This window comes from Ranitomeya imitator, chromosome 2 (assembly GCF_032444005.1).
Source record: "Ranitomeya imitator isolate aRanImi1 chromosome 2, aRanImi1.pri, whole genome shotgun sequence".
Lineage (NCBI taxonomy): Eukaryota > Metazoa > Chordata > Amphibia > Anura > Dendrobatidae > Ranitomeya > Ranitomeya imitator.
In genome coordinates this window covers 348293450-348305874 of record NC_091283.1, presented here as the reverse complement: position 1 = coordinate 348305874, position 12425 = coordinate 348293450, and the positions used below count along the sequence as shown (strand labels likewise).

Sequence of the window (12425 nt, the reverse complement as noted above, 5' to 3'; positions counted from 1 at the left end):
ATTTTTTTCGATGGAGAGAAGGTGTCATGAAATCTCCTCTATGATGTGTTGATGAGTGTGAAGGTCTTGTGCTCAGTCTTGTTTTATCCACCAGTATAATATGTTTTATACTTGTGTAATGAGAACGGTGGAGATGGCAGGATTAGAGCTGATCATAGATGTGACTTCTCCATCTGTCTGTGACTTTTACAATATTTGTTTCAGGATGAAGATCTGACCAATATTAATACTACAGAGACATATGTGAGGAGTGATGAGCGGTGTAAAGAGGAGATTCTTTCAGATAACAGTGCAGGTGAGTAGTGGCCTCTATATTTTACTTATTCACTGGTTGGTACAAATACGAGTTTGATTTTATTTAATTTGTACCATGTTTTACACCACTATGTATGCCAAATGAAAACCAATGCCTAATTGTAACTGTGAGTAATTTATTTTGTTGTGCTCATCTGTTTAGTATCTTGCGATTTTTTTTTTTTTTTTATTTTGTGCTGGGTAGGCATCCCTTTCAAGAGAGGACATCCAGAGCTGTGAAGAAACGATTACTCATTTTTAACTATTCAAAAATTATCCCTTTTTGGGAGTTTTGTTGTTAGTTATATTCTGTGCAGGGCAGGGTTCCATCTCGGGCAGCACAGTATGGAACATAATAGAAAGGAAAAAGATTTCTGGCTGTGTAAATGCATTGGCAGCAGCTGTAGTACAGTTTGAAGCATAATGGACAGGCAGAAGATGATGTCTTTAGCACTGGCTTCTTATTCAGTAAAGTTTTGACCATGATGAACAGGCAAGCAGTGGCAGTGGCATCATTGGCTTGTTGATAAAGAGCCAGTCTCCCCAGTCCCTACTGGTAGATCTAATCATTGGAGATATCTGTGTTAATCACCTGTCCTGGCCAGGGCTTGACTACCTTTCCATAGTACTGTTGCCCTTTGTTGTGTTTAGTTTTTCTCATGAATGCAGATTACAGTGAAGATCTTGCCGCTTCCTATACCTTGATGTAACAGTACATGATGGTGCTGAGGCAGATCACACTCTGTAGCCTAATATTAATCACAGTGATCGCCCAGAAACGGCTTCTAAACGTCTGTGATCATTGTGATTAAGATGTCAAACTGGACACCTTAAAATACTATTGACTGACCACCGAGAGCCCAAAGTAACAGCTGTGAACAGAGAAAAGTCCGATCTCAGCGACACCGAAGGAGGAGCTGCCTCTATCGCCCCATTCGGGAGAAACCACAAAGTTGATGGTCAAAGCAGTGATAGTCTGGTTCTAGGAAAAATATGACTCGTAAAGCATAAAGCAAACAAAAATAATAAAATACACATACAGTGATAGAAAAAAAGCTCTATATTCTGGAATTATGTGTCCCTTCTATTAGCAGATCCAGGTAACACCGCAAATACCGTCCCCTCACACATCTACATCACAGGGAACGGAAGAAGAAATGTCACCTGGGACGTGACCACACAAAATCACCCGATAGTTTCAGAAACGGGGAGGGTTCCATCTTAGGGGCAGCACAGTATGGAACATAATGAACAGGCAAAAGATTTTTGGCTGTTTAAGGACATTAGTAGCTGCAGTAGTACAGCTTGAAGCATAATGTAAGGGCAGGAGATGTCTTTAGCACTGTCTGAGTATTCAGTACAGTTTGGATCATGATGAGCAAGCAGGAAGCGGCATCATTGGCTTGTTGATAAAGAGCCAGTTTCCCCTGTCCACACTGGTAAATCTAATCATTGGAGATAGCTGTGTTAATCACCTGTCCTGGCCAGGCTTGGTTGCTTTCCCATACACCTGCTGTTCTTTGTTGTGCTCCACGTTGAGTTTTACAAGTTGCCTGATGCATCTCTGTGACATCATCTTCCTAGACCAGGTAGAGATCCACCCTTGTCTTAGTGTTGAGACTTCAGAGTTCAGTTGTTCAGAATGCTCCAACAATTCTTTTACATTGTGCTGTCATCTTGCATTTGTGTATGATTGCTGCATACCCTCAGTCCTGTTGGTTAATTCCCTGCTACCCAGTTTCTAGACTACGCCATCGGATGCAGTAAGCATAACAAACTGGTATTAGACTGTTCAGATTGTGCAGTTATTTTTCAACTCTCCTGTGATTCCTGCAGCCTCTCAGTCCTGACAGTTAACCCTCTACTAGCCAACAGGATTATCACACTGGTTGCATTAAGCACATGAACTGTCATTGTTTATGTTGTGCATTTATCCTTGCAAAATGCTGGTGGTTCTTCTGCCTCCCTGTGTGCTATTTTGGACTAGCCATTTCTCTCTGTTATGGCCCTATGGTCTACCCTTCCAACCGACTGTGCTAACACTTTGGATCCATGCGCCCACCTTGACCTACGACTACAGAACAAGGTGTACAAGGTGTAGGTGTGTGGACATAGATGTACGGTATGCTGGATTCAGTTTAACAAGTGTAAGGTTTTCCACGCCAGTGGAGGACAATCTTGTCCGCTTCAGTGTGACATTGCCATTTGTGGGCACTTATTACTCTCTCTGAGACTGGACAAGGCAGTAAGTAGACTAATGCCAAACTGGGCCAATTCCTGCTACTGGTCCTAGTTTTTGACATAGAAGTTCATTGGTTCAGATATCAGGATATCTTCTCGAGAAAGGACATAGTCCAGATATGAGTGATCCTGGCTACTGAGGTGGTGCATCTACTTTTACTGATGTTAGTCAGGTTGGCGCAAGCGACGATAAAAGTCTGGTGTATTGTGTCCCATAAAATTCACTTTTTTACAGCAAAATTGTTTCAGAGACAAAAACAGTTGAACGTAACAAATTTAGTGGTGCTGAAAACTAATGTGATGCTTGAATTTGCTGATTGGCTCTAATTTTCAAGATCCAGTGGAGGGTGTAATTACTTATGAAACCTTTCATGCAGGCTTATAGAAAAATTGTGTCTTTATTATTTCATCATCATTATTGCATTGTTAGTAGCTCGTCTATTAAATCATCTATTGAGCCTTCACTATTCTCTCATCTTAGGGTGACCTATCAAAAAAAAGGCCATCTCAGCTCCGATGATGTAAACCTAATTACAGTTGCATCACCTACTTTTATAAATGCTCTCTGTGTAAGATATACAGTTTTAGGGTTTCTTAGCTTAATTTCTTAACATATTGATATGTTTTTTGAGATAATTCCTCATTCTTGCATTAAAGGGAATCTGTCACCCCCAAAATGGAAGTTGAGCTAAGCCCACCCACCGGCATCAGTGGCTTATCTACAGCATTCTGTAATGCTGTAGATAAGCTCCCAATGTATCCTGAAAGATGAGAAAAAGAGGTTATATTATACTCACCTGGGGGGGCGGTCCCACTGCGGTCCGGTTCCGATGGGCATCGCGGTCCGGTCCGGGGCCTCCCATCTTCATAGGATGAAATCCTCTTCTTGTCCTCATGCTGCGGCTCCAGCGCAGGTGTACTTTGTATGCCCTGTTGAGGTCAGAGCAAAGTACTGCAGTGCGCAGGCGCCGGGCCTCTCTGACCTTGCCCGGGGCCTGTGCACTGCAGTACTTTGCTCTGCCCTCAACAGGACAGACAAAGTACGCCTGCGCCGGTGCACCAGCCTGAAGACAAGAAGAGTTCGTCATCATAAGAAGATGGGAGGCCCCGGACCGGACCGCGACGCCCATCGACCAGAACAGAACCGGGACCGCCCCCGGGTGAGTATAATCTAGCCTCTTTTTGTCACCTTTCAGGATGCATCAGGGGCTTATCTACAGCATTCCAGAATGCTGTAGATAAGCCCCTGATGCCGGTGGGCTTAGCTCAGCTTCCATTTTGGGGGTGACAGGTTCCCTTTAACAAAGGGGATAGTTTCTGCGACATTTGCGGAGAAGTCACTTTTGCATCACAAAGGTGAAACTTTATTGTCGTGATCAGGAAAGCCTACAACCTATATTTTGGATGCAGAATAGGAGATCAGGACGAGAGTTGGCCTCCACAGATATGCAGCAATAGATGTGCATCATATCTAACCCATTATTTGCATGGGAAGAAGCAATCTATGCCTTTACACTATCAATTGCTATTTCTGTATGGTGCCCCCCATTAGGAAAGGAGTTTCAAGGAAGAAGTGGACTTTACAGTACTCAAACATTCCATCTGCAATATTCCAAGTACGACATACAGAACTGTGAGTTCCAAAAGCACTTGAAACATTTTCGGTCCAGTCAAGTGAGATAGAAGAGGGCGCTTGGTGTCATGAAACATCTTCCTCTCACGACCCAGACTTTCTATCAGCAACCTCAACTGATCCCCACCTTATAACATAAAGTGAACTGAATGATCTTGTTAGAGACAAACTGCAACTAAAACCTAAGCTGATAGATGTTTTCTGTTATCCCTGTCTTGTCTTTGTGTCTTGCTTACTTTATATTTCTGCCCCATGCCTCATGGGGACATATCAGGGTTTAACAGGAGCATATAAAGGTCAGAGACTCTGCCTCCCTAACTTCAAGAGGACCCACAGAACAGGCATAGTTTGGGTCCCAGTTTCAGGGACAGTTTAAGGCCCCTTCCTTATCGAAGACCATCACAGCATGACACTATCTGTATAGAGTGCATTTTGTGGATAATGTCTCTGTCTAGCTCTCTAAAACAGTCGGGCAATTTAAACATCCTAGTAACATTCAATTAAATTGAACAAACATAGCAACAAAATCTTGGATAAATCAAGAAAATATCTTTTCATCTAGGTAGATTTCCTCAAAGCCTCCGAGAAGAAATTGACGTAAAATCCCATGATCATTACACTGAGAATTTGTAGCCAACTGTCTAATCAAAAAGAGCAAAAATCTCCCATTCTGCACTGTTATTTTGTTTTGGTCATCAAAGGTTTCCACACATAACAAATCTCAAGACACAAATGGCAGAAAGAATGCCCACATCTGAGGATTTTCTTGCAATAAAAAAAAAAATTGTCTACCAAGTACAATTGTCACGGAAAAGCAAGAATTTTTTTTAATCTCTAGAAAAAAATCAGGTAAAATTATTTTGAGTTCAGGAATAGTATAAGCTTTAAGGGATACTTACATTTGATTTTGTTTGACCATTTCACACTCCAGCTAAAACTTTTCATGAAATTGATCCACCGTAGTTTGCAGACGGTCCATTCTAACAGAATTGGCCAGTTATCTTGTTAGAATTATAAGGATTATTACCCGCAAAATGAGGCAAAGCGCAGTAAGCTTGGTCAGGATGATACCAGTCAATGAGTCCAAGAGACTGGTATTTACAATTTACGATTCAAACTCCAGGATGGGAAGCAAAATAGAAGGGAGTCTAGAGATCATCAGCAAGTGTATAGACAGATGTGGGGGGAATCCAGAAGCAAGGTCAGATAACAAGCTGGGTCAGAACCAAGTAGCAACACTGACGATCACAAAATTGAGCCAGTTTTCTATACAAACAGCTGTCAGACAGAGTGGTTAATGTGCCATGTACGCTGTTAGATTGGGAGAACACGTGCATCATGCAGTATCCCCAACAGCACGGCCATGGATTCTATTAATGCAGCTAGTATGAAGAGAAGTACAGGAACATGCCAAATACATTATAGCATAATCATGAGACAGTATACGAGATATTGTACGTACACATATCATTTTTCTAGATGATCAGCTTTACATTTGTTGTGCCCCATTTTTTTTTTTTAAATCCTGCTTAATATATTTTGTATAAGCTGCAGTACTTTGGGCAAAGAAACTAAACTCATCATGATGCAGAAATGGCCAAACCTTTCTGTAAGGAATATGCAATATACTTATGTAATTAAGCTGGGTGATCACCCAAAGACTAGAAACTGAACTAATTTTCAGGTTCCCCAGTGCTCTCATACTGTATATGTCTCAAAAGCCAATGTTTCACTTATAATTCTTTTATTTCTCTTTACTAATTTTGCTAAAGCAAATACATACAAAAATGCACAAACTACAACAACCTTACACCTGCTCTAAAGTCATGGTTTCTTTATACACGACCATCCTGCTCCTCCCGTTTGATTTGTTCCATGCTATAGTTCATGTAGCTATCAGGGAGTGTATGAGACAGACACCACGTAATAATAACACTGACTTACAGGCCTCTATGATTTTTCACTGACCATTTAATTACAAAAATTTGGTGACAAGCACAGGGAAATATAAAGCTATATAAAAAAAGTAGCATTAGAAGAGATATTAATAATTGTGCAACCTCTTAGCTAAATTAGATAATCTGCTAGTCCTTGTACTGAAGTCTACAGTTTGTTCCCAAGTCTTTATCAGTTAGTAATTTAATTTTAATACAGTTTGTGTCCAAAAGATGCAGTTATGAAAAAATAAGATTTTTTTTTCTTGGCAGATGACTGTGCGTCAGAGGGATATCTGACATTTACTGATTTTGAAGCAGAAGATTATGGTATCACACCATATATATATGAAGAGCATGACATTATTCCAGATATACCGCCAGCCCTTCACAGCAAAAATCTATCATATATTTCTTATCAACAGGTCCTATCTTCAGATTCATTACAGACTGTTAAGCAAAATGAGAATAACAGACAGGATGCTGAACATCAAAAAGCTCATATAGAGGAGAAACCATTTTCATGTTCAGAATGTGGGAAATGTTTTACCAAAAAATCAAGTCTTACTGTTCATCAGAGAATTCACACAGGGGAGAAGCCATTTTCATGTGAAAAATGTGGGAAATGTTTTACTTGCAAAGGAAGTCTCATTAAACATAAAAGAATTCACACGGGGGAGAAACCATTTTCATGTTCAGAATGTGGGAAATGTTTTACTAAGAAAGGAAGTCTTACTGTACATCAGAGAATTCACACAGGGGAGAAGCCATTTTCATGTGAAAAATGTGGGAAATGTTTTACTTGCAAAGGAGATCTCATTAAACATAAGAGCACTCACACGGGGGAGAAGCCATTTTCGTGTTCAGAATGTGGGAACTGTTTTACTAAGAAAGCAAGTCTTACTGTACATCAGAGACTTCACACAGGGGAGAAGCCATTTTCATGTGAAGAATGTGGGAAATGTTTTAATTGCAAAGGAGATCTCATTAAACATAAAAGCACTCATACAGGGGAGAAGCCATTTTCATGTTCAGAATGTGGAAATTTTTTTACCAGGAAAGAAAGTCTTACTGTACATCAGAGAATTCACACAGGGGAGAAGCCGTTTTCATGTCCAGAATGTGGGAAATATTTTACTTTCAAAACAAGTCTTGTTACACATAAGAAAATTCATACAGGGGAGAAGCCGTTTTCTTGTTCAGAATGTGGGAAATGTTTTAACAAGAAAGCAAATTTTTCTGCACATCAGAGAAGTCACACAGGGGAGAAGCCATTTTCATGTCCAGAATGTGGGAAATGTTTTACTGACAAAGCAAATCTTGTTAGACATAAGAGAACTCACACAGGGGAGAAGCCATTTTTATGTCCGAAAAGGAAAGGTTTTACCAACAAATCAAGTCTTGCTGCACATCTGAGAATACACACAGAGGAGAAGCCATTTCCATATTGACAATTGTAAAATGATTAACAAATAAATTATATTTGCTTACTCATCAGAGAAATTGCACAGGGAAGTAACCATTGCATATTTTATAAAATTATTTTATTGATAAAGTGTACAAGAAAAGTTGCAGTAAAAGTTTAGTTGCAAGTCTAAAAGGGAAAGCAATTTAGAACACTAAATGATAATGATTAGGACATGCACTGTATGCAATGACCAGTAAACAAAAGCAAATATAATGCATATAAAAATCCTAAATATTTCACCATATGTATAGAATACTTTAATTTTTTTTGTGAACACTATAACTGCACCTTGAAGTGGTTGACCAGCACTTCTCTTGTATACATGATCTGGATAGTTGCTGAGGCAAACATTAGACACCAAGTATGCCTCTTAAGGTGTTTCAATAGTCAGATGAGACCAATTGGGGATTGGATGGTTATTTCTTCAACTTTCCTAATCACGTTCAACAGAATCTACTTGCATCTGATACCAGACCACATGAAAGAGAGAGGCGTCGAGCCATCCCTTTAAAACTTTTAAACAATGATTAATAAACAACTGCTTTTAACACTAATATCCATCTGTTTGTACCTATCGTTTGTATTGTCTATAAGTTAAGATATTGCAGTAGGACCTGTGTAGTTGAGGGAGAGCTGGGTATGGTTTGTATAAAAGTAATGAAGGAAGAATTGCATTAAGGATCTCAGATTTGTTAACACACTCTTGTGTTTTTGAAAATATCCTTTTATAGGAGACTAGTAGAATAATCCAGCTTTACGTAGCTCTATAGTTTTCAAAGGACCTTTCACCAGTTTGAGCAATTTAACTAACCACCTCATGGAATAGTGGCTGTAGAGCTGAGTAAAACTTTTATTTTTTTAATTTTTCCTCTCCGTTGCAGAGATATTAGCTTGTACAGTTAATGATATTATTTATACTATAGTTCAACTGGGTGTTACCAGAGATTTGTCTCTGGAAGCTTGTACTTCTTCCTCTTAATGGGGTTAACCATTATAAGTAGGTAGCATCATGCAAGGAAAAAAATACACCCTCTTTTCTTCACTGACCTCTGCAGCTAATATGTAGAGATGCTGCAAAGCTATGTATCATTTTGAACCCTACCGGGTCCCATCTGTTATGAAATGCAATTCAGTACCACAATGGACATAGCAGTCAGAGCACATACAGTGATCTGACAATAACCCAAAATCATAGAACGAGCTCTGAGACGTGGGAACTCTGCAGACCGCAATCCCTAATCCTCTCCAAACAACACTAGAGGCAGCCGTGGATTGCGCCTAATGCTCCCTATGCAACTCGGCACAGCCTGAGAAACTAACTAGCCTGAAGATAGAAAATAAGCCTACCTTGCCTCAGAGAAATACCCCAAAGGAAAAGGCAGCCCCCCACATATAATGACTGTGAGTTAAGATGAAAAGACAAACGTAGGGATGAAATAGATTCAGCAAAGTGAGGCCCGACTTTCTAAACAGAGCGAGGATAGGAAATATAACTTTGCGGTCTACACAAAACCCTAAAGAAAACCACGCAAAGGGGGCAAAATGACCCTCCGTACCGAACTAACGGCACGGAGGTACACCCTTTGCGTCCCAGAGCTTCCAGCAAAACAAATAGACAAGCTGGACAGAAAAAAAAGCAAACAAATAGCAAAGAAGCACTTAGCTATGCAGAGCAGCAGGCCACAGGAATAATCCAGGGAAAAACAAGTCCAACACTGGAACATTGACAGGAAGCATGGATCAAAGCATTAGGTGGAGTTAAGTAGAGAAGCACCTAACGACTTCACCACATCACCTGAGGGAGGAAACTCAGAAGCCGCAGTACCATTTTCCTCCACAAACAGAAGCTCCCAGAGAGAATCAGCCGAAGTACCACTTGTGACCACAGGAGGGAGCTCTGCCACAGAATTCACAACACCCATCGAACGGCATTCAGTGTAGCTGGAAGATCAGAGCTAAGAAAAATGTGAGATAAGATCTCAAAGTGTTTATAATGATACTGTTTAGTCTCACATGGTGAGGTGGCTCTTCCAAACCCTAGGACTGGTTGAGCACACAGTCCACAGGCATGCAGCAGTCATGTAAGGCATGTGGGAAACAGATACTTGAAGCACAGACAGGACACAAGAGAACTCCGCAACGCAGACCAAAAGGGGGAGGTGTCACGATATTGTATGAAATGTGGTATGATTTTGTGGCTTTGCCTGTTGGCACCCATGCTGTGGACTAAAAATCCCCCTTCTCTGTGTGTAGAAGAGGTTTTATTGCTTCTAGCTGCAAATTCCAGGTTTGGAGCAACTTACTCATTCCCTCCCACCACAAGAATTTTGATGGCGCTTGTGTAGGCTCAAATCTACCTCCAGCTAAAACTGGTCTGATATCTCTCTCAAGACATGCGGTTCTTTGTTGCATTATAGTAAGATATTGGGTCACCGATTTAGGCTAGGAAAATAATAAGTCCATGTTGTGAATCTCCATCGGCAGATCTGTCAGCCACTGTAAGCGCGAGCCTCTAATTCCAAGAGATACAGAGTACGGATTTCTCCGGAACTGGGTGTCACAACAAGCCCAAATTTGGTCTCATTAGAAAGCCAATTTTAAAATAAGATGAATGCTGGGTGTGTTATGATTCTGACATGTTTGGGAGCAAAAATATAAGAATTATAAGAATTGTTGGAGAAAACTGTACAGCTGAGGAGTGGGGAGGGCGATTTTAACTCAACCCTTTTAGTGATGTCACCAGGCTACAGCTATAAGTTTTCTGCAAGGCACCTAGCACTGAGTCTTACCTGAGGAGCTCTTACTGCCAGCCCTGATGAACTGGGATATTTGGAGCTCCGCCCACTAGCCTGGTTTTGCCTGAAATGACCTGAACACATGTAACCCCTGTTATTTTATAATTACCTTGTAGATATTTTCAATTGTCTCTTATTGTAACATCCTTGTAATAATTTTGATAAACACTGCCTTAATCTTTCGGAGTAAAATATTTAAATTACTAGTTTCTTCCTGCTCTAAAACGTACCGTAAGTCTTCTGAAGGGAATTACGCAACTGTCTTGGGTTAGCTTCGGACCCGTTTAATCGAAGCTGGTGTCAGCATACCTTGTTCTGTGTATTTGGGAGTCGTTGTAGCGATGGCGGCGTTGATAATTATTGTTCCTGCCTGAGTGGGAGTAGTTATATCACCTCGCTGCAACGTGCCCAATAGCCAGTACATAGGCAGCCTTTCTGGCAACTAATTACCCTAGGTGCAGTACCTAATCTGACCTAAGGGTAAGGGGGGCGCCAGAGAGCTGCAAGTTTTCAAGCGGAACTGTAAAACGGGATATACATAAATCCCTGCAGTTCGTGTTATATTGCAGAGCAGTGGGATATCTAAAATAAGCCTCTGCGGTAAACTAAGAGGTCAATAGCCTTGTGTGTGTTTTCATCACAGTGTAGCAGTGGAGGGATAACTAAGATAAGCCCCCCTGCACATGTGATAGCCGTCTGTTGGCCTAAAGTCACCCCGATCCGTGACAGTCACGGTGTGAATTGTGACATATTCTAAACTCAGCTGCCCGACTAATCCACCTGTCCCCCCGCTATTCCCCGGACTCTCCCCTGTGTCAATCCCTTCACCGGCTCCCCATTACCCAGAGACTCCAGTACAAAAGCCTAACCATGACAAACAAAGCCATCCACAACCTGTCTCCATACATCTGTGACCTCGTCTCCCGGTACTTTCCCGCACGCAACCTCCGATCCTCACAAGATCTCCTCTACTCCCCTCTTCTCTCCTCTTCCCACAATCACATACAAGATTTCTCTCGCGCATCACCCCTACTCTGGAACTCTCTACCACAACATATCAGACTCTCGCCTACCATCGAAACCTTCAAAATGAACCTAAAGACCTACCTCTTCCGTCAAGCCTACAACCTGCAGTAATCACCGATCGACCAAACCACTGCACGACCAGCTCTATCCTTACCTACTGTATCCTCACCCATCCTTTGTAGATTGTGAGCCCTCGCGGGCAGGGTCCTCTCTCCTCCTGTACCAGTTGTGACTTGTATTGTTCAAGATTATTGTACTTTTTTTTATTATGTATACCCCTCCTCACATGTAAAGCGCCATGGAATAAACAACGCTATAATAATAACTAATAGTCTTAAAGGGAACCTGCCAGCAGTGGGCCTCTCTGACCTTTCCCGGTGCCTGCGCACTGCAGTACTTCACTCTGCCCTCAACAAGGCAGAGAAGTATGCCTACGCAGGAGTGCCGATGCTGGGAGAGCAATGAAGAAGCAGGAGGGCGTCGTCACAAGAAGATGGGAGGTGCCTGCCCCTGACCTACGACACCTATCGGACCGGTGTACCCACCCACCCCCCCGGTGAGTATAATATAACTTATTTTTCTTCACTTGCATTATAGAATGCTGTTGATAAGCCCTGAAAAGCATTGGCCGCATCTTATAGTGGTAAAATGTGTGGACAGGTTCCCTTTAATATCATGGTTCTGATGTATGTCTTGGTGGGCTTGGTATAAGACTAGGCAGATGATCATATGGGAGCATGCAAAGCCCAACACTGAGCACAACTGAGTTGAGCAGACTGTAGTGAGTAGAGTCAAATGCATGTAGAAAAGCCGCGGAGACACCATCACGTGTTTCTCAACACAAGCAATAAATAGCCAAGTCTTTCACCGGGAAGAAACAACCACGGGAAGGGCAGCATCCAAAAAGTAAACCCCCTATGCCAAAACATGGTATCCATCCACAGACAGCTGTTTTGAGGTATCTGCTCCTCATCAGTGTGGAGTAGGAAACTGGCTATTAGGAGCAGTGCCTAGTAAAAGGACTATAAACATAA

At 41.6% G+C, this 12425-nt stretch overlaps 1 protein-coding gene across 1 annotated transcript in view; it reads left to right on the top strand.

Annotated features, from left to right (window-relative positions):
- LOC138666536 (zinc finger protein 420-like) overlaps window positions 1-8677 on the top strand; it is a 68691-nt gene extending 60014 nt beyond the window's left edge. Inside the window, exons 13-14 of the mRNA XM_069754748.1 lie at window positions 205-295; window positions 6376-8677. Coding sequence (XP_069610849.1) covers window positions 205-295; window positions 6376-7553 — 1269 coding nt within the window. The 3' untranslated portion in view covers window positions 7554-8677. The remainder of the gene's footprint in view (window positions 1-204; window positions 296-6375) is intronic.
- Window positions 8678-12425: the final 3748 nt, after the last annotated feature.